We start from the raw sequence: 22,688 nt of genomic DNA, 5'->3' as shown, positions 1-22,688 counted from the left end.
AGCAGTCGGTCTTCAACATTCCGGAATCTTGTTTTTCTGTTACAAGACAAGCACACTGGTCACTTCCCACACTTACATCATTGGTGTGTACATCTGGTCACCGAAATGAGAATATCTTGAGTTGTAAATTGTTTCAAATTTGTATATTTTATAATGTACCTATTTAAGATGCCATGATGTATTTTACGAAAGCTGTAAAAAATGAAAAGACAATGAGTGAGACCATTCTGTACTTTAACTGGGAGGATGCCTTCAAAAAAACTTGGCTTCCAAGTGAACCAAAAAAAAGGATTTGTTTGCTCACCTTCATAGTTTATGCAGCCGTTGGCGTCCTCCTGGTTTTGCATAAGCTGCTCCACCTCATCCTCCTTCATCTTCTCCCCTGTACCCAGAAGAATTCAAGACTGTTTACCATATGACAGAACTCCCAAAATACAACATGAACTATGTCTTAGAAACCCGTAAGCTTAACTGATCGCAGCATTGCATCACTAAGTAGGATTACGATGATAAAGGCCTCAGCCTCAGGTTACACAGAGACACAGGACTTACCCAGCGTTGCCAGGACGTGTCTGAGCTCAGCACCCATGACTGTGCCGTTACCCTCTTTGTCAAACACCCTCAGACCCTCAACAAAGTCCTCAAACGTCCCGCGGTCCTTAGCCTTGCAGATGTGTTGGTGCATTGGCAGGAATTGGTCAAAGTCCAGCATCTTGGTCTGCATGTCTGCGTAGGACAAGATCCAACATCACCACTGATGCAGCTCAACCCTCCACCAGCATAGATAAAGATGTTGGTGACTTCAGATAAATAAATCAACAGAAGGGGGACCTACCTTCAGGTTTGGGTTTCCCAAGAACGTACATTACTTCAGTGTTGGTGGGGTTTTGACCCAGAGCCCTGATCAAATCACCACACTGTCCGTACGTGATTTTCATCTCATTTGTAGGCGTTCTGTCAAACAGCTGGAAGGCATCCTTGAAGTCTGCAGAGAAGAGAAGAGATTATCAGGTGTTTAACGAAGCCTTCAGAGTACATTTACATTTAGTCATTTAGCAGACGCTCTTATCCCAAGCGACTGTAAGTACAGGGACATTCCCCCGAGGCAAGTTGGGTGAAGTGCCTTGCCTAAGGACACAACGTCATTTTGGCACAGCCAGGAATTGAACCGGCAACCTTCTGATTACTAGCCCGATTCCCTAACTGCTCAGCCCCTGACTCCTCTATGATCCCCACGGGTCATTGCTTATCTTTTTCTGTGTGTGTGTGTGGGGGGGGGGGGTGTAACCATTATCTGTTTTCCTGATGCTTTTCAGCAGTTTGCATTGGTTCATTTAAGAGTACAGTCCTTCAATGACAACTATTATTATCCGTAATACAACACCCTGCTGCCTCTAATGGATGCACTTAGAATCCTGTTTACAAACCATTATTTTCGTATGTATGTGTCAAACTATGTCTTGAATGTTAATAGTAGCCAAAGATACAAGTCTATAAATCCGGAGTACTCAACTATCTTCTCAGATATGTTAAATATTTTGTAGCACTCAGACAAACAAACATATCAACAACAGTGAAAGCATCTTGATCTTACCCTCAATCTGCTCAGGAGTAAACTCTAGCTGGAAAGAAAACAAAATATTGTTTTATCAATTCCAAAATTATGGGTTAACAGGTGTATTCAAGCATGATTGAAATCATGCAATTAAACAGTTCACCAATCAGCTGTGTTAAATGGTGATGACAATAACCGTTGAAAACACAAGAACAACTGTCAAGCATGACCCCTGACCTTCCTTGTGCCACTCCTCCCACATGTCAAATTCTTCTTCATCCAATGTGCAAACACTCAGGAGATTCCGTAATCTCAAATTACTCTCTATTTATTCGAAGCATTCGGACCAAGGTTGTTCCATCTGTTTATGGATGACCTTGTGTCAGACACGCCATATCACACGTGCCCTCCACCAAACGTTTGTTCAGTTTTATGTGACTCCACAAGTTGTTTTTGTCACAGAGGAGAGGGGGCAGCATATGTCACACATGATTCAGTGGCACTTCACCCAAAGACAAACTGCTTCATCAACAATGTCTATACATCACAGATGAGAGTCAAAGCTGTAAGTATTGTTGCTGGAAACTGGGCCAATGGTAAAGTTGAACAAAAACTTGAAGAGAAAATGTTGGACCCTGAACGGGAACTGAGCTGCATTAGGACAATGAGACAAATAGAAAAATAGAATCCAAAATAAAACAGTTAAGAAATATCTATCCCTATCTACTTCATTTATTGAGAAAGCACAGTAAGAATTGGTGAACAAACCACCCGCTTAAATAAAAGCCTTCTGGTGTTTTTATATAGTACTGTTTGAGTTGGATTCATTACAAAAGGGATCATTAATCACTGTCTGTCTGGGTCTGCTGAGTCCAAGCCCTAGAGAGAAGCTGTGCAAAAGTACTTTAGAAATGTTATTTCTATAAGTATTTATAGATATATGGCCTTGGTAAGAATGTCATGTATTTTTCTATGTTTTTCCCCCCTCTTCTGCCCACTTATGTTTTCTGCAAAAACAGGCAGTGCTGTGTGGGTGGTCTGCCATTCATAAATAAACATGATGAAAATCATATTGTGTGACTTTATCCTCATTGTCATTTACCTGCTTCTTAACTTCGCAAATGTTTATGCATTCAAAAGAGGCAGACTCAGCATAACACAAACTTCCCAATCTGCCAGCTAATGTATCTAAACACTAAAGAGAGTGTCAAGGTCATGCAACAAGTCAAATGTGATGAACTGTTGGTTAGTTGGGGCTGTTTATTAATTATATTCTACTCTCTAGTCATCACAGCATGCATAAATCCTCTCAGCACAGTAGAACTGCAGGAAGTCCATTTGCATGCATTGCCCAGCTTATGTCACATGGTGTCTCTGATGCTCTTCAAACACAGATGTGACTATCAGGGACAGACTAGACCATTTTGAGAATCCTTTCTAAGCAAGGTCCCTCATGCCTTTGAGTGTAATAACCTGATATCAAGATTAGGAAAGAGGATACTAAAGCATTTCACTTTTTCTAGTGGAAATCTAACCCAGTTAAAAATTGAATAGAAGGATCCACTTTCTGTTATCAAGTTCTGATAGCAAAAATCGAGATGTATTTGTCTGTAAAGGAAGTAATCTGAGTATGGATGTGTAATCTCCACAGTCCCTTAACTCCAAATGATTCAGCATCATTTCCCCCTATCCCATGGTAATGCACAGGCCAATCAAACAAATAATGTCTCCCAACCAATAGCAAGTGCAAATGTCTAGTCTAGTCAATGTACAATGAATGTGTACCTGAATCTCTTTGGGATCAAACTCTGGAATCTTGACAGGCTCAGGCTCAGGGGCCTTGGGGGCTGCTGGTTTGGCGGGTTCTTCCTTCTTCTTGGGTGCCATTTTGAGGGTACTTTCCGGAGATACTGGGGAGGAATGACACTTCAGAGGGGTCTGGCACACTCTGGGTAGAGCAGTCCTAGAGAGGTTGGAGCCCTTTATTCTCTATGCCCAGGTGTCATCTCCACCCCCTCCCAGAGCCTCCAGGCTGCCAACAATAGGAGGAGTACTATAAAAGGCCATGCTTTGTGCTTCTATTTAAGACAGAGGGCTGTGGATGTACATCATCAAGATGCCACGGGGACTCAATTGGGTAGAAAATTACACCCGGGTCCTTCTTTGAATCCAGCTATTTCAATCTTAACCATTATGGCTCTGCTTCAGGACAGCTATTTGATCTCTCTGTTGATTTAGCACAGATGTTGAATGAGATTAACAACAAAGAACAGGATACACAGTTCCTCAAACAGACACCGTACTGCAATTATATATATTTTTAAATAATTCTAATTGAAAATGATATAATGTATCATTACAGACAATTAGTTTTCATGAATAGGATATGTAAGCAAGCATGAGGCCTATGGATTACAATTTATTTATGCGACAGATGGTCAGATCTACAAGGATTTGTAGCATATTAAGAGAACGGGGAATGGAGATATAAATAGTCTGTCTGTGCCAGACCCCGGTTGAAAGCATCATAATTGCTCTTATCTTGGACCATAAATACATGGCAGTTTACAGGACTGATCTACAAGAACAAAGATGAGTTGGCAGTGTCCATTACAAGACTGTTGTCTCTGTAACCCAAGTGTATGTCAATCCAAACAGGTTGATGCTCTTTGGATAAGTCTACAGCATTGTGAATCAAAGGTCCCTAACAGTTCACATGAGCAATCCACAGGTACATACTATTAATCGTGCATCATTTGCTTGTTGTTAAAACATCGGGGTAAAGTCTTAGGAGGACAAAGAAACGCATGATTGACTGCAGCATAGACCTGACGATGACCCTGTAGATAAACAGTGTTTATGTAAAAAGGTACAGGACTCATGTTGGCTCCCCGTCGACACTGGTTGCATTGACAAATAACCAGCTAATCACATGTAAATTTAGGATTACAAGATAAACAGTATCTGTAAACAGGTGGTATAATATGAGGGGCCGTCTAGGACATAACTTTTGAGACACTCTCACACTTACTACTGAAACACTCACACATACATACATACTCTGTAAACCTATGCACGCTCATATATAAAACATTATACATACTTGTCTAAAACACTTACACATACCTATGAGAAACACACACGCATACATACCTCTTTGTCATATACACATACATATGAAATGCTTACATGCATACAAGTGAAACATTTATACGTATCTATCTGAAACACTCACGCATGCACATATGAAAATGCATATATACATATATATTGTTGAACACTTATACATTCATAACTGAATCTCTTGCATATGATTACAAAGATATAAAAAGTTTAGATACATGTGCAAGTGTTTCACATATATTTGAATAAATGTTTCAAATGTGTATGTATACGTTTTTCAGTTGCTCTTACATGAGGATGTGCAAGCGTTTCACATGAATTCATACAAGTAATTTCAGCAGTGACCGTGAGAGCGTTTTAATAGTGAATGTAACAGCGTTTCAGTAGTATGTATGAATGACATTTCAAGGTCAAGGTCGTCAGTTACACCTGAAGGCGGAAGAAAAGACTGCAGGTTTTGAACAGTGGCAAAGCGACAATCTTAGCCAATGGTCAATGGTGTGGCAGCAAGTAAGAGCGTGGCATTTACATTTTTGTGATTGAATATGAAGGTGCAACTTCTAACTATTTTAATCATCCTGCAGGCCTTATTTGTGATTGCCAATCGCTGATAGTTGATTTTTTCAATAGGGTGCTGCGCTGCGTTGAATGCCTACAGCAAGACCCAGGAGAAGAGAGATTTTTAGAGAGCTTGAGGACCACATCATTACCCTGAATTATATGCTGTCTATGGTTCGCTCTAGGGAAGGACCTGATGGAGAGACAGTAGTTTTTTTGAGTAAATATGTTTTTGTTTGAATAGGTTTGGTAACTTTAGAACAAGAAGAAGAGTTTAAGAAAACTGCCTTCCTCCAGTTCCTCCTACAGCCAGAAATGGCCTTCGATGTCGCCCACGATATAATTTAACAATTGAGCAATTGAACCAGTGCATGCAACTCGGTTTTAAATGGCAGGGAATTACTCCTTTTTTGGAATTAGCTGTCGGAATGTGTTCAGACATTGGCAACATCTTGTGAAGAACTTAAATTGTTGTGTCTAATCCAATATGTAATGATGGTATTCAATGACACATCACAGATTTTCCGCTTATAAATACAAGTTCTTGTCGGAAAGGCTTCAAAAAACCTCCCCGTTTGACTAGGAATTATAACAAATGTTGATCACGCACTTGTTAACCACCAAACTTGAACTTAATCTAAAGGAACACATCTCTCAGCATTAATACTCACATAATTATGCAGAACTATACCCTCTGGGATCACCTTTGTAAGATCTCAAGTAACAGGACTCTTTTAGCCCCCACCTTTCTCCATCTCTCCTCTGGATTTCTTTAACTTCTTGGTCAAAGAAAAAAACACCCCACTCCTCTTTATTTTTATTCAACACAATCTGACTCCACTCAAATATGACTCGTTCAGAGGACTTTAACCCCTCCTTGACAGGACTCAAGGGACTGTAACACCTTTGACACACAAAACGGTACACAGATTCGAACCCTTAAGACACATGAAACGGTTGGACTGTAACCCTTTTTGAGGAGTTTCAGCTCAAGGCCTCTCAACCCTTAGTAACATACAGTGGCACTCTAACCCTTTTTGAGGACTTTCACCTCAAGGCCTCTCAACCCTTAGTAACATACAGTGGGACTCTAACCCTTTTTGAGGAGTTTCATCTCAAGGCCTTTCAACCCTTAGTAACATACAGTGGCACTCTAACCCTTTTTGAGGACTTTCACCTCAAGGCCTCTCAACCCTTAGTAACATACAATGGGACTCTAACCCTTTTTGAGGAGTTTCACCTCAAGGCCTCTCAACCCTTAGTAACATATAATAGTTGATTTCCCACCACTGTTGGTTTGACCAGGTACGATGAAACATAGTAATTGTCAAAATGTGGTTCTCAGTTCCGAATGGCAGTACTTTGAATGAACAGGTGTCTGCTTACCTTTTGTTATGTTGAGGCGCGCCTGACGATTATGTCTGCCTCCTCGTACCGGTGTATGGGTCTCTCTCCCGATCTGTCGGTCGGGCTGGAACCTTCTGGACTCCCTCTTTTCAGTGCCGGGGTCACCATTTGAAGGACTTAAAATGTTGTGTCTAATCCAAAATGTAATGATGGTATTCAATGACACAAATCTGTGTTCTAGAAAGAGTGGTCTGGAGTCGCAGAGGTCCGATAATATCTGCTTTAATGCAGCAGTTGGAAGTCAACAAGTACAGAGCTCTGGGGCTGTCTCCCATTTCCCTACCCGCAACAGAGTTTGGGCTGGTTCAGGAAGTCCAACTGTCTATCTGTCCCTGCCCCAGCCTATATTATACAGTGCAAATAAAACAGAAATATGAAAAGAGGGTTGAGCTTGTTCTCTCGTGCATCAGGGAGTTTGTTCTTGCCCACGCATCCCACCTGCTTGGGTGCTGTCTCAGCCCGGTTTCAAGGTTGCTTCTGAAATGGAGAGATAATGACACAAATACAGCCTGTTTCCCACACCCTGTGTGAGACACAATGTTTAAGCCTGAGCACACTTCTAAGTTCATAAGACATCAATTTAATAAGCACAATACATAACTTCAATACATGCATCCTTTATAAAGTCGTGCGGCCATTGTTCCCATTGCTATATTCACTAGTGCACTGTGCCCGTGATGCAACTAATGATTACAGTTCTAGAATTGTACTGTCATGTATTATCAATTCTTTACTTGGTCTCTGACTTTTGGAATACACGTCCTTGAGCAATGAAGAACTGAAATCAACCATTAGGGAGATTGCCACGAGTCCCCCGAATGCTGGTGAGAAATATGTTATTGGAAGTCTACGGGCTTGCGGAATCCGTATCCAGAATCCGTATTCAAACAAAAACATGTTGAAAAAAAATAATACAAATGTCTCTCTATCAGGTCCTTCCTTAGAGCGAACCATAGACAGCATAGAATTCAGGGTAATGATGTGGTCCTCGAGCTCTCTAAAAATCTCTCTTCTCCTGGGTCTTGCTGTAGGTATTCAACGCAGTGCAGCACCCTATTGAAAAAATCAACGATGTCATCGCGATTGGCAATTACAAAAAAGGCCTGCAGACTGATCAAAATAGTTAGAGGTTGCACCTTCATATTCAATCACAAAAATGTTAACGCTCTTACTCTCTGCCACACCATTGACCGTTAGCTAAGATTGTCGCTTTGCCGCTGTTCAAAACCTGCACTCTTTGCTTCCGCCTTCCGGTGTAACTGACGACCTTGACCTTGAAATGTCATTCATACATACTACTGAAACGCTGTTACATTCACTATTAAAACGCTCTCACGGTCACTACTGAAATTACTTGTATGAATACATGTGAAACGCTTGCACATCCTCATGTAAGAGCAACTGAAAAACATATACATATTTGAAACATTTATACAAATATATGTGAAAGACTTGCACATGTATCGAAACTTTTTATCTTTGTAATCATATGCAAGAGATTCAGTTATGAATGTATAAGTGTTCAACAATATATATGTATATATGCATTTTCTTATGTGCATGCATGAGTGTTTCAGATAGATACATATAAATGTTTCACTTGTATGCATGTAAGGATTTCATATGTATGTGTGTATGACAAAGAGGTATATATGTATGCGTGTGTGTTTCTCATATGTATGTGTAAGTGTTTCAGACAAGTATGTAAAATGTTTTATATATGAGCGTGCTTAGGTTTACAGAGTATGTATGTATGTGTGAGTGTTTCAGTAGTAAGTGTGAGAGTGTCTCAAAAGTTATGTCCTAGACGGCCCCTCATAGTTTTATGAAGACAGTTACCCTGTCACAGCTAAGAAAGTTTGTGCTATGAAATTGTTTACAGATGACTATTCAAATACACTGCCTATGGGACACTATATTATGCATTATCACTAGTATGAAATTTAAATCGGGGGGGGTTGGATGGCTGAGCAGTTAGGGAATCGGGCTATTAATCAGAAGGTTGCCGGTTTGATTCCGGCTGTGAAAAATGACATTGTGTCCTTGGGCCAGGCACTTCACCCTACTTGCCTCGGGGGAATTACTGTAAGTTGCTCTGAATGACAGCGTCCGCTAAATGACTAAATGTAAATGTAAATATGAAAATGAAATCAGTTTTGGACTAAATCTGGATTTCTTAAAATTCATCTCTAGCGCTAAACAAGTTTTCCCACTTGACCTCCTTTCTGGGTTGTGTTTCAACTGTCTTCACATTTGGCCAGTAAATACTGAATGAATGCAGAGATTTCCTGTGATGAGAAGTGAGAACTGGTACAGTAAGTGAATATAAATACTGAATGAGATGAGGAATTTCTTTCTCCCTCATATAATGGTTAAGCAAAGCTTACATACCATTTGTACAGGAAGGTTTTATGGGTACCACTGGGTTGAAGGATGTTCCTATGGCCATTCAGGGCTAAAAAGATTTTATCGAAAGAACAACCAGTAGTAATCTGTTGTGAATTCTTTAGCGTATTGGCTAACTGTGTAAAATTGAATAGACTGTCTAATTAACCCTAAGGTATCACAATAGCTTTCTCACTGCCATCTCCAATCAATGTTATTTCCAATTCGATGTCTAGGTGCTGTCAAACGTGGGAACAGCCAGAAAGGAGCCAGGCTCCTGTCCCAGGAAAACAGCCCCACACCCGATCCAATGAATCAAAGTATATTATTAGACAGCTGACTATTTGTTTGTAACATAAGCCAAGATACACACTGTGGTTAAGCATGAAAGTGCACAGATCAGTGTCTGCATGAGCACAAAGTTGCCTTTACAGTATTATACAGCATTATTACTGCAAACCCCATTTGTCAGAGCCCTGTGGCCACAGTCAACGGGCATGAAGACACAGATGGAAACAGAGTGTGTCACTCAGAGTATATAAATGGATCAAACCCTGCATAGCAAACCACCCTCCCTTGAGATTCTATCAGGTGATTGTCATTGACAGGCTACAACAGCAATCCATTTCATGGCCGCCGCATGAGAAGGCTCGTAAGACATGCAGGACCTGTCCAGATGGCTATTTTGGTGTCAGCCTGTTGTTTGCCTGGTATGTACCTTGGAAGACCTCCAACTGTTTTACAATGCAATTGTTATTTGGGCACAGCAAGTGACCTTCAGAACAACAGTTACTGAGGGCAGCTTGGAGTTTAAAGTTAAATGTTGAGCCCCCGACATTTACATGGGACTTACCATTGCCGTTCAGTTCTAATAGTAAGTCAGTGAAAAAGATTACCTTCATTTTGAAGGTATGTTTTTTAGAGAGGGCTCTTTCACAGGTTAAGTCATGAGCTACCAATTTAAGACTAAGAGCTTTAACAACACATTAGTAGAGTACAGTCTTCCACACACGTGCCAGGACTAATCACGACTAGACCAGCAGAACATGTGGACAGTTACTCTGTCTGAGAAGATAATGTACAGTAGAATCAAAGAATCATCTCAATCGTATGTCACTGCCCCTGATTACAAATCTGGATCATGTCCATAATGCCCTGAGAGTTGGTGTGGCTCTGGAGCTGCAGCCAGGAGATGAGAGAGTTTGTATCCTTATTTCAGTAGAATTATTTCAGTATACGAACATTGGTGAACTCACATTTTACTCACTTATGAGACCCGGAATTATTTTTAAAAACTATTCCTTTGGCATGACATTTTTATATTGATGATTTGTGTAAGACGTAAGTAGACATTGATAATTAAAATGTCAAACAAAATATAATGAAATCTTGTGATTGTGTAATTTGGATTATTTGAGACCATCAAATGTTTAGGATGGCAAAATGGTTTGCACTATACAAGTTAACAGATTCATTTCATCAATAACTCTGGTCCTTTGCTTTACCAAGCACTAATCATTAGATAGTTATATCACGTAGTTGGGTTTAATTTGTCTCTGAGATCTAAGCACACCCTGACTCCACCACCTGACTCATGATTCACTCTCAATCAATTTGAAATAACTCTCCTGCGCAGTGAGACATAGAATGTCATCTGATATTGGACATTAGTAGAATATCCAATTACAATACATCATTAGACATATGAATTGCCATTTCTGATTGATTTTACAAGCTTTACAAATATCACTTCCCATTTAAACTTAATTAGTTTCTTAAAATCAATTTCATTGTTGACATTAATTGTTGACATTTACTCTTTATAAATGTTTTACTTGATGTATACTTATTTTCAGTGAAGGTATCTTTATTTATATTTAGTACCTGGTATATACAGTTGCAATAGATATCAGAGTTGGTGGCAGGGATTTTGAGATGTAGTCAGCAGTTGGGTTACAGTAACAGAACAGCCCCCTGGCTCTTTATCACCTCTCTGTGGAACTGTGGTGAAACTAAAATTGTATCTAATACAAAGAACATGCAATACACTTGTTCAATGGCTATTTTCATTTCTGATGGCATCAGCAATCATGTTTTAAAAAGTAGATTAGGAATCTGTTCGGTGATGAGAAATGCCTTTGCTTCTACAAACATTGGATGATTTACAAAATAAGAACCTTGACTTTATGAGAGCTCCACTTCAATCAGATTGTTCCTCTTTAACGGAGTGGAAGCTCATCTGCTGTATGCTATGACTGGATGTGATGTAGACACCACTGATTAGAAAAATAATGGTGGTATTTCCATTTTATTGATGGAAACTGTTGTGAGATCATAGGAATGCTGACAGTTCACTTCAGAATACATACATGACAGGAGGACAGATCTGTCCAATCCCATGTTTGGTCTGTATTTGTTGTAAAACTGTTTTTGTTGCTCATTTTGCTTCTATTTATTCTGCTGAGTTTAGACAAAATGGTTGAGTAAAATAAGATGCCAAACATATTTTGCGTGAGCTCTGAATGAGAGCATTTGGTTTCTATATTTGACAGCCACCACAGTCCATCCGCAGCAATTCCAGGACACAACCACAGCATAATCTCATGTAATCTATGCACTTAGCATGTGAACTGAGGCACAGCCAACATGTTTGAATATTGAACACAGGTGTACTGCAAAGTGCATTCACCACGGCACCTTAAATATAACCTTTGAAGGGAAATGATCCATGACAGACTCCTTCTGGCAAATCCCTGCAATCAGACATGTCCCCCAGATCCAGTTCTGAGGTTATTCTGGTTGAGGACTCTGATTGAAGGAATGCTCTCTTTATGGCTCACGAGGATAAACCACTTATCTATAAATGTATAAATGTTAATCCAGACCTGGTAAAGCTTCATGTATACACCTTGGACCCATGTCACTAAACTTCCTGGTGACAGCAGAACAGGTCCCGTAACAAGCTTTTAATGATGTTTATGAAGAGTGGAAGGCATTCATCTGTCTTAGTTAGACTGTTACTTAATACTACAATAACACATTTTCACCTTGACACCTAATTTGTCTGAAACATATAACACATTTGACAAAGCACTGTGTTTTTGATCTTTTACTAAGCATAACCTAAAATGGATTGCATGCATCAGCAGACATGAATTCTGGATTTAATTTAATCGTAATGTCCCCTAATGCTAATTTAGTTTTTTGCCATCTGTTTAGTTTTCAGACTAAATCTACAGTGTGCATATGAATCTATGAGTACAAATGATTACTTTCTGTGCCACAGTAATAGAACACATCCTTTATTCCATGAGGTGTGTGCTACGCATCAGGAATGTTACGTAATGTGTCTTGCTGTCTTTACCATTCGTACCACACTGTGCTATTGAACTTTGGACTGGTTTGAAGTGTAATATCTGTATATTTCCTGAAAGTTTCTTTGATCTTTTTGCCAAACATCACCACTTTCTGCTTCTCTTCCTTTGCCATGGTATTCTGGTATCTATTTCCTCATTAAAACACTCTTTACTCAATTCCCTTTTCCCTTGATGTTTTGGGCACTTGAGTACAATAGTCAAACCTTGACAAGTGTGTGTGTGCAGGTGTGTGTTAGTTCTGCAGGTGTTTGTGTGCGTGTAGACACCTGCACACACACATTAGGGGCTGAAGGCTGGTTCATTGTATGAGAGTATATATGTTAAATCTAAAGCTGACTGCAGTTTCCACCTGGGGATATTGTGGTGATAGAATCAACAGTTTATTCAGCACACGGTTTCCTCCTGTAGAGAAACACTGATTGAAATGTTGATGAAGAAATCTCATTCTGGGAAGTAAATGAGGCTCTTCATATGTTTTTTTTTTTTTACATCAACTGTCATATTGATTAATCACACTGTATGTGCTCAAAAAACACAGATTTTGTAGTTTGTGTTGGAGTTGAAGGAGAAATATTACAAAAGTGTCCAGTTTACCCACATTTTTTGAATTAAGTGAAATTAAACATGACAATAAATCAAATGCTGGCTGCGCAAGATCATAAAATATATCAGTGTCTGTGTAGCTGGAGGGATTGATCTGGAACCCTCTCCTCCCATTTCCACACTGACTTTATCACCATCTGACTTTCATCATGCGGAACACATCAATAGAACGACAAGGGTGTGCGGGAAACTTATCCTTTAGATGCATCTTACTGACATCTGACTTGATAACTCCATGTCTAATTCATAGCCAATCTGGGGATGCAAAAATTGCTTTTGGTGTGCTGGATATAGTGTTGTACTGTATGTAGGCCAGGGCTGTATTGACTGTAGTCCTGTATTGGTTGTGAGATGTGGTGTGGGAACTGTCTGTTAGCAGCACAGCACTGTCTCCCACTAATTTGAAAATGAACAGCTCTCATACCTGAAAGAGGCTTAATGTTCCCTGTGTAATACCCACTCATCTGTTACGTGGCTAAGGCTGGCTGGCATTTGCAATGTGCTCAGTTAGAGATTTGCTCTAGGTGGATATTAATTATTCCAGATGGAAGTCAAAGATCAGAGACCATATGATTCAATGACAAACATGATGGAGGAAATAGAGGATATGGGTCAGAGAGAGAAAAGTCAGTGATTGCAACAGAGATAAAAAAGAAGGCTGAAGGGCACATTTAAACTGTAGATTTGAATATGCCCTTCCTGGGTATTTTGGGGCAATAATTTGCTAGGATACATACAAGCAGAGAGGTAGGTTGTGCTACAATGGAACTATGTTGCTCAAACTAGCAATGGGTGCAAACTAGCTATGTGTAGAACTACTGTAGATGGGAGGAGTGGCAGATTTATGATCCAAAAACGTATGTCTGTTTGACTGCCAGGTCTGTTTACCTGTTTACCTGTCTACCTGTCTGACTGTCCATCTGTTTACCTGTTGCTCTGTCTTCATCTCGGTGTGAGTGTAATCAAGCTAAATTATTTTAACATCATTACTACAATCCATCATCATCGTCATCATATTAGTAACATTTCAGTGGTGCTGCTGGCCAATGCAATAATTCTGGGTGGTATGTATGACTGCTAAAGTGCATGGCTAGAAATCATATCTACAAGTACAGTACAATAATTGTTTAGTAATGAACCTGTTGTATCCAACTAACTGCATTGGTAGACCTTAACACTCTATTTGCATGCCTAATATTAACCATATCATACTTGTCAAGCCTGACTAATGTTTTGTCTTAAGGATGAGGTTTGCTGGGCTAATGTCCATGTGGTATGATGCTAAATTTGTAGCACAGACACGCGTGTATAATCTTAAAATAATTGTGACTTTTCTGCAAAGGCACAGCATGGTGTTGACCTTCCACATCTGCCACCAAGAGTGTGCATTCTCCTCACATCGCTGTTTCAACCTTTCAGAATTACAAGAGGCAGGATGGTGACAATGTTCTAATCATAATTATTCTGCTCTCGTAGAAGTTGTTCTTATAGTTATAGTCTGGCCCTGCCTATCCAAATACACAGAATATCAACTGAATTATCAAAGTCTGCATGACTTCTAGATTAAGATCAAACTAAACTAAGATCAGGACAATATACTCAATGGTTCTTTAACATGCATGCCTGTGTGACGTCTTACCATGGACAGCAATCCCCTACTTGAGTGTGTACATGCCAAGTCTCTGCTCTACTGTGTCTATGACATGGCTGAGAAAATTGTGGCACAGAAGCATCACTCACACTCCTTCATAATTGATTGCCTCAGCTCCAATCCAAAATCCACAACAATGCATTTATCACTACAACAAAATTCGACAGAGTAGTACAATTGATCACAGTGCACAGTTCATCCCAGGAAAACCAAATAGCAAGCACATGCATCTTTTGCTTGTTTTTCTTTATTTTTATTGTTTCACAGTTTATTTAAAGTGAGGTCTACTTATTGATCAATTGATCAATTCGCTCCTTTGTTGGCACATCCCTGTACAGTGCAACATCTATATTGATTTAATGATTGGAGTAAAAGTAATTATTTGTTGTGCCTGACAACTGATAAGACTGTAGTTAGATAAACTTCTTTTTTTAGATCCAGAAATGTCATCCATGACTGTATTAGATGTGACAAAGATGTCCCAGACAGTGCAACGTTTCAATGGATTTTGGAAATGAAAAGTAATCAAAACCAATCCGAATGTTTTGGGTGCTTGTAAATTGCTTGGAACACACACCCCTAATGGAAAAACAAGGAATTTGAATTTTCTGGATGAAAATTTCGAATTTACGCAAGAAGCAGTTTATTCGATTCTTCCGAAACATTTTAGAAATACTATGAGGTCCGTGGAGATGTTCTGTGATCGGTGAGAAAATGTTTGTGGTCATGGATTAATCTAACGCAAGAAAGAGCAGACCAATGAGAAGCTTTCACGCTGCCCACTAATACCTGCCTCTTTCCACCCCCTTTTTCATCCACACACAGCCTACTCATAACTGATCACGAACCGCTGTCGTAGACATCTGGAGCCGCATTTAACATTAAGAAAACTCAACTTTGACATATTCTCTGAAATGGGACTGTGAAAGAGTCAAATTATTGTACGGAATCCGTATGGGAGGGTTTATTGTGGAGTTTTTTTGTCTGTAGTTAATAGTTTTTAAAGTGATCTCTTGGCGCTTTCCTTGGACTGACTACATCACCATGCGTAAACATTGTAGGTCTGGGGGTTTCATATGTCCTCATAACCGATATGGTGTGTAACTTTTGTTAAATTGATACGACGATTAAAGTAGTTCATTTAAATGGACAGTCATTTTGTGCCCGAGGATATACGCCATGAAGTACGGTAGGCTAGGTAGGGTAATACCCTAATTAGATCAATTGTCAGTGTATGACCTAGAGATTCGAGGCTATTATCCGTGTTTTACATGTAGCAACCTTCGTTTTAACAAGTGAATTATCTCTTTAAATGAGACTTGACTTATGCTTTTTCGATGATGGCATGATCAATGAGGTGGGCTTAATTTGTGGACATCAAATCACTGAAAAGCGGCACGTGATTTGGTGTAAGATTTTCTTATTTCGTCCATTGTACGTTGCTTCTTTGGAAGGAAAGTTTGGGTATGGCATGCAAGCGCATAGCTCCATACTGAAGTGTTTAAGTTAGTCTGAAGGGAAATTTTAAATACCTAAAAATACAGCGTTGGTTTCTTCCCTACAAAGAGTCATTTGAACTTCCCACCGCAGAGCGAGAGCGACATAAATAGTTCTGACATGTGGATGTAATTTCAGAAGAGGAAGAAAAAACACAGATGTTCAGAAATAAAGAGAACAGGCTTAGTTTGAAAGTATTGTAACGTCCAGAAAAAAAGAGGCAGAGATTAAAATAGAGTTATGATTTTTCGAGCCATTATCACAGTCAAGAGGACAGATGGAGTATAAAGATGAAATACTTCATCCAGACTGTTAAGTAGGTTATTTGCATCGGAACTGTGCATCCATCTTAGTAAACCTGATTTTTGAAAGGACACTTGGTGGTCCCAGAGTTTTCTCAGTTAGGGATGGGACCCTTTTTTGAGTCCAATAATTTGGGCTTTCTTCTCTATTCGCTCCTCGGCTGTGCTTTTCTGGTAAGTACATTTTCTAACAAAGATCTCGTATCCTAAGTGGTTGATTGTTGAAAATACTGTACTTATTTTAATTGAATGTGTTTTCATTGTAATATAAGGATAGCCTACTGCGCAAAAAGCAAGCAAAGCCTAAATTATAAACTTCATTGTACCGCTGCATGAAGACATCATTTTGACAGGCTGAGTGCAAACAGTCTGAATACTAGACTGAATAGCAGACAAACTGACAAACTATGTCAGCCACTGGTCTGTTCACGGTATGATTCATCCACCATAGACATTCTGACTCTACCTACGACCTCTTTGGTGTAGCAATGCCAGCAGCGTTCTGTTACTCATTCACATTGACCCGTGGGTCATGTGAGGTGCACTATTTAACAGGTTGTTTTCAAATATTTGAAAGATTAGTTCATTCCTAACTGTAAGGTTTCCAGTTGCTGGAACAATAGCCATTAAGAACTGTTCTCAAAAAAGTATGAAAAAGGCACACTTTAGAAGGGGACCCCAAGAGCTGTTTTTGCTTTGAACTAAAACCCATATTACCTTCAAATCAGTGATATACAGTCAAACTCATGCAACACGGTTATAATATAGACTGTAATATATAGTATAAACATATAAATTTACAGTGTAATACATATGTAACGGATGTACTCAGCTAGCAATTTACTGTCTATCTTCACCTTCATCTTGAACCGTTTCCTAGATCAGACAACAAATGTCCGGTGTAGTTATTTACGCTGGTAATTTGTGCCTTTTACATTAATTATATCACTTTGTTTAAACCAAATATTCGTAATAGAAGTACAGTAGTCACATAGTTGTGATAAAGCCATCTTAAGCAGTCTTGAGATAGTCAGTGAAGAGGATGTCCACATGCATGGTGGCTCTGCAGGCAGAGCAGTGCATCAACTTGTGTTTTTTGGCTGGCTGCTTTGCGCATTCAACAGGCAGCTCGCCCAGGCTCTGAGGCACAGTGCATTTTCCCAGTGATGTGGTCCATCACTGTGCCGCAGTCTACTTCTAGACTCATTGGTTTAGATGGCAGAGGAAAACAATTATAACATAGCTGTGTATTTATAGCTGATTCAACATTCAGTCTTAAAGGCTGTGTTTGTGGATTTTGTTGACTCTTTTTAGTCTGATGTTTAGTTTTTTGATCTTCTCCACACAATTTGTTTTTCTTTGCCGAAAGTGAGTCACAGTATATTGCACTGATGCCAAGACCAGGAATTGAACATCTAACTTTGAAAAAAAAAAAAAAAAAATCAAAACCTTGCAAACATGGGCTAATGTACAGTAGTATATGTGCATCAGCTGATGCTACATCAGTCTACTAGCTATTTTGCATGAAGGAATTGATGGATTTTTACATAGACACACAGTGACAACAAGCAGACAAGGCTAACCCTCTTCCAAGACAGCCCTCCATTCAATCTGAGTCAGTCACTGGCTTATTCCATTGATTAGTGAGAAGATCCAGCTATGTTTAGGAGCCATGGTGACAGTGTGATTTGTACCTCATGACTATATCTTCTTCCTCTGGTTTGGATGTTTTCATTCTCCAAATTGCAGTTCAGACTTTTTGGTATCTGTAAAATGCTAAAGCCACGTACGTTTTTTACATTTTCAACAATGAAGACCATTCAGACGATCTAAACTGACACAACCAAACAAGATTAACACGAAAATGTTTACTTAGAAAGTGATAAAGGGGGAACACACATTTAGTTTCACATGTCATGTTCATCTTGATCAGCCGTTTCTGAGAAGATTTCCTTCAGACCTGATAAAGGTTTGCTACAAGGCGGAGGTGATATTTCTGGGAAACAAGTGTTCTGAGAAGGTCTTAAAGGAATTGACGCACATAATGTCATTTCCTTTTCCTTATCAACTCCCTGGCTAATGTTAATTGAATCAAGTAGACACTGATATAGGATGAAAGAGCCTTTAGCGCCTTGTCATTTGCCCTTCTTACCTTGTTTATGATATCCCAACATTTGCCACTGCCACCAGACATTCACCTGTTCACAATGTCCACATTGAAGATCAATAACCCCTCCAGTCTGTCTGAATTATTGTCGCAAGTAACCGGTCATGGTCCGGAGTGCATAAAGAGTTTTTAGAGGGGGTTTCTTGTGTTTCTTTCTGGTTGTCCTATTCTTCCTTCGCTTGACAATTGAAAATGTCAAGCACCTTGACATACTTTGCAGCAAGAGCTCGTAGTAATACATGGGATCATGCACCAGTGATTCCTTTGAGCTGCAGGCATCGTGTATTGATCCCACAGAGTGCATGGTACTGTTGCTCTTCCTTAACTCCCACTTAAAGACTGGAAGAGAGGGTATGGAAGGAGATCACTTTCCAATGTTTGTTTCAAGTATACATCTAGAAAACAATCATTAAGGAGTACAGCATTTATTAAAATAGTAATCATGTTAGTGGTGGTGAAACTTGGTGAGGATTCTTCTTCATGGTCTTCTATTTGTGCCTCCATTTTAAGGTACCAATTATCATGATTGCAATCAGTCTGATCAGTTCATTGCTTGTAACCTTGTGTTACTGGATTACTTCTCCAGGATAGCTGCCTGACAGACAATGGTGGTCATCATTACAAAGCAAATAATTAGCCAGTGATTGCCTATTCTCCCAGTGGTTACTCCTCTCAATTAAGGAAACACATGTTCACGTCATTACATGGAATTTCTTTAGGTTACGTTTAAACAGAACGTTGTTGAACACAGTTCTCAAAGGGTTCCTTCCTCATTCGTACAGTTTACAGGCAGTGGCTACAATACTGATATACAAGTACCTTTTTTGAGTCCTAATATGACTTACTAATTGAATGCAGTAATAAGATCAATTATTGTCAATTCTCTTGGTGCAAAAAGGTCATACTGAAATCACTAGGCTCCTAAAGCATGTGTATCAGGTATTTCCAGGATTACACAGATATTTCTGACTCAGAGTAAACTTTCATAGGGAAAACAGTTCTCGTTGCAGCGTTTGCCACTGTATCATTACACCAAAACATAGGTTTTTAAAAGTGTTACTCGTAGTTTCTTTTTGGCTTGAGCTCCTAAATTCCTATCAGGATTACAGTTAATTTTTGTGCAGTTCATTTTATGTTATTTGACACATAGCCCACTTTTGAGAAGGCTTGTGACTCAGTCTCATAACTGGCTTGTAATAGTCCAGTCTTCAGTTTCATTAGTGTAGTAAGGTTATAGCATGGTAGTGTTTTACTCAGGAAAAGGCTTGTTTTCTTGACTTCCCTTGACCTTCTCTCTTTTTTTAACTTTTCCACTTAAAGAATGCAGGAGTGTGAGCAACTCAATGCCTTTTTTACACTTCGCTGAAAACGTTACACCACTAACACAGATATTTTGATAATGTGCTTTCATTAGGTCACATTCCTCTCTCTAGCAAACATTTGTTGAAACAAATACAGTTCTGCAATCTACGGTTAGTACAACTTATTTTTCATTAAATGCACGTATGGTTGAAGACTTGATTTTACTTTCATGACATAAAGAGCTCATATACTAATTGTATTTATCGGAATCCTTTGCTTCTCAGGGATTTTTTACATACTTCAGGAATTTGTCCTGGTGCAGTGGTGCCATTTGATATACATACACAAACTGGGAACCTTTTTCCTTTATAAGCCATTCGATAAATAATAATTTAAGTCATTAAATATCTACTAATGCAAACATTTGTACATGATCATTAAAGGTTATTCTGTGCACATAACTACTTCATGGGGTTAAAACCCAACCCAAATCTCCCAATTATGAATCACTGATAAATGGGATGTCCATCCAGTAGTCAAGGATCGTATATCATATTCTCGTGGTATTTTGTGTCTTAAGAGAACAGGCAAGACACAAGAGTATTTAATATGAATACACTATTGATTCTGGTGTACTATTGATTTTAGACAACTGTTTTAGAAAGCTATAAATAATGTCAAACTGACTATCCTGACACATTTGAAAAAGTTCTCAACAGACATTTCATCTTCATCCTCTGTATTATGTTGGATTAAATTAAATCACTTAATTTCACTTAAACATTTGTTTAATTATGTCTATATCTGTGGGAGTTATTTTTAAGAAGATAATACTGGTGTCTGCAATTTGAACATAATGGCTCTTAAGGACAAGAGTCAAAAGCAATTTCATTTATTTTCAGTGTACTTCACAGGACTTGACAATGATGATCTCTATACAGACATACAGTACAATTAGGATTTAGAAAAATAATTGAAAACATGTGCAGGGAGATGAAAATGTAGCCTACAGCTATTGGGGTTAGGGTGACAGAACTTTTAAGCAAGGGCAGCATTTTCACAGTTTTTGCTTTACAATACATGCTTCCCAAAAGGGGCTTGATTTTGTCATATGAACAGCTATCCACTGCAGTATTTTTCTGAATTAATAGCATGGAAATGTTTTATTATATCACGCAGGCACAAACACAAGGACTGGTTCCAAGACACAAATCTAAGTATCTACCTTACATGAACTGTTGAATAAAGGCCATACAAAGCCATATGCCGAACATGAGACCCCCCCCCCCCCCCACCATCAACTTCCTATGTATCTACAAAATGTTTGTATGTACCAATTGTTCCCTAATTAGTTTTAATGACTATGTTTCTATCACGTCCTCTGCTGTCTTCTGTCTTCCAGTTACCTACGGTAGGAATATGTTGGAATAGGAATCCATGTGGGAAGCATTCCTGAAATCCCAAGGCACCTCAGTGGCGTTGACTTGTGAAAATTCTCAGCCATGTAGCTGCCTTTCCGTTGCTGCCTCTTCTATTGACAAAGAGCACTTCAACCACCCCCCTCTGCTGTTCTCATAACACATAGATGCCCAGAAGAAACTTTTATATCTCCACAGAATGCAATGTTAAATAACAATTCCCCCAAATCAGTTTCTTACATCAAGGGGGTCTGGTTTAGTAAGGAATCCTTAATTCTGATATCGTTGTTTATGTGATTTGGATGTGGCTACGTTGTGGGCAGGTCCAACTGCTTGGCACATGGCTCATGCTACGAGAGGAGGCAGGATTTCTTAAAAGGACCTCTATAAGTTTCGTAGCAAATCTCTGGGGTTTATGGGTTTGTAAGTATGCGGTTCACAGCCCCAGATTTTTCCAGCATTGAGCTAGAAATCCTCTCATTGCACCATAAGACTGATGGAAGCCAATTCAAATCCAGATAGCAGGAGACAGAGGCCTGCCCAGATTGCTGCATTAGATTCATGGCATTTAGCACATGATCCAATGAGAGCAGACATTCTCTGTGGTAATGTAGACTCACATTCTAGTTAGTTCATGTGATCCATGTAAATGTAACTATAGCTTCATTGGGAGTTGTCTAGCGTTTGTTCTGAACAGGACCAGGATGATGCCCAAAATACGTTCAGAAATCAGATTTGCACGTCAGCGTGCTAAGTAACCAAGTCATGTTATTACCAGAAATAAGAATACACCGTTAGACAGTGACTGAGTTTCAGTGATGCTGAAGTAAAACACAACCTCATTTATCCTGTGCTGTTCAAGCCTTCATGCCTGTACATTAATGTTAAGAGTTAAGACCATACAGCTCACTGTAAATGTGTGTTATCAACTTGTCCAAGTCTCAGTTTTTACATTCTAGCACACTGTTGCCTATTGACATAAAATATGACTGCTTTTTCTCTAGGAGCCTGTCACTTTGGGGGCAAATATGCCGTCTCAAAGGCCTCAGTGCTAGTGGCCTTGTAGTAAGTGGAAACTGGAAAGCTCATGCTGAAAGGCCAATAGCAGACCTCTCAGATTCAATCTACCATGTGGATCACTAGCACACTCATACAGCCTGCATGGCATACACAGTATGTGGGAAAGGAATAGCTTGAAAGGAGCAAGGTGTTTACCTTTTAAACTTTGGATGGAAAAGGAATAGAATGTTACACGTGGATAGTTAGAGAGCAGTTGATTGATTTGTTGTCTGTAATGTTTAGTGCCCAAAGTAACAGTAGTTCGTCATCATTATGTATGTGGT

At 39.3% G+C, this 22,688-nt stretch overlaps 1 protein-coding gene across 1 annotated transcript; it reads right to left on the bottom strand.

Annotated features, from left to right (window-relative positions):
- Positions 1–159: 159 nt before the first annotated feature.
- Positions 160–3,518, bottom strand: myl13 (myosin, light chain 13). Its single transcript, XM_084706903.1, has 6 exons — positions 3,341–3,518; positions 1,595–1,622; positions 836–985; positions 553–726; positions 305–382; positions 160–192 (listed from the first exon to the last, which is right to left on the bottom strand). Exons 1-6 carry the CDS (start codon positions 3,440–3,442, stop codon positions 164–166), a joined length of 561 nt encoding a protein of 186 aa, XP_084563029.1. The 5' UTR covers positions 3,443–3,518; the 3' UTR covers positions 160–163.
- Between the last annotated feature and the right edge of the window lie 19,170 nt (positions 3,519–22,688).

This window comes from Hypomesus nipponensis, chromosome 10, assembly GCF_054491055.1.
Source record: "Hypomesus nipponensis isolate SF chromosome 10, ASM5449105v1, whole genome shotgun sequence".
Taxonomy (NCBI): domain Eukaryota; kingdom Metazoa; phylum Chordata; class Actinopteri; order Osmeriformes; family Osmeridae; genus Hypomesus; species Hypomesus nipponensis.
Note: the sequence above shows the minus strand (reverse complement) of the source record. Positions and strands in the feature narration are given on the sequence as shown.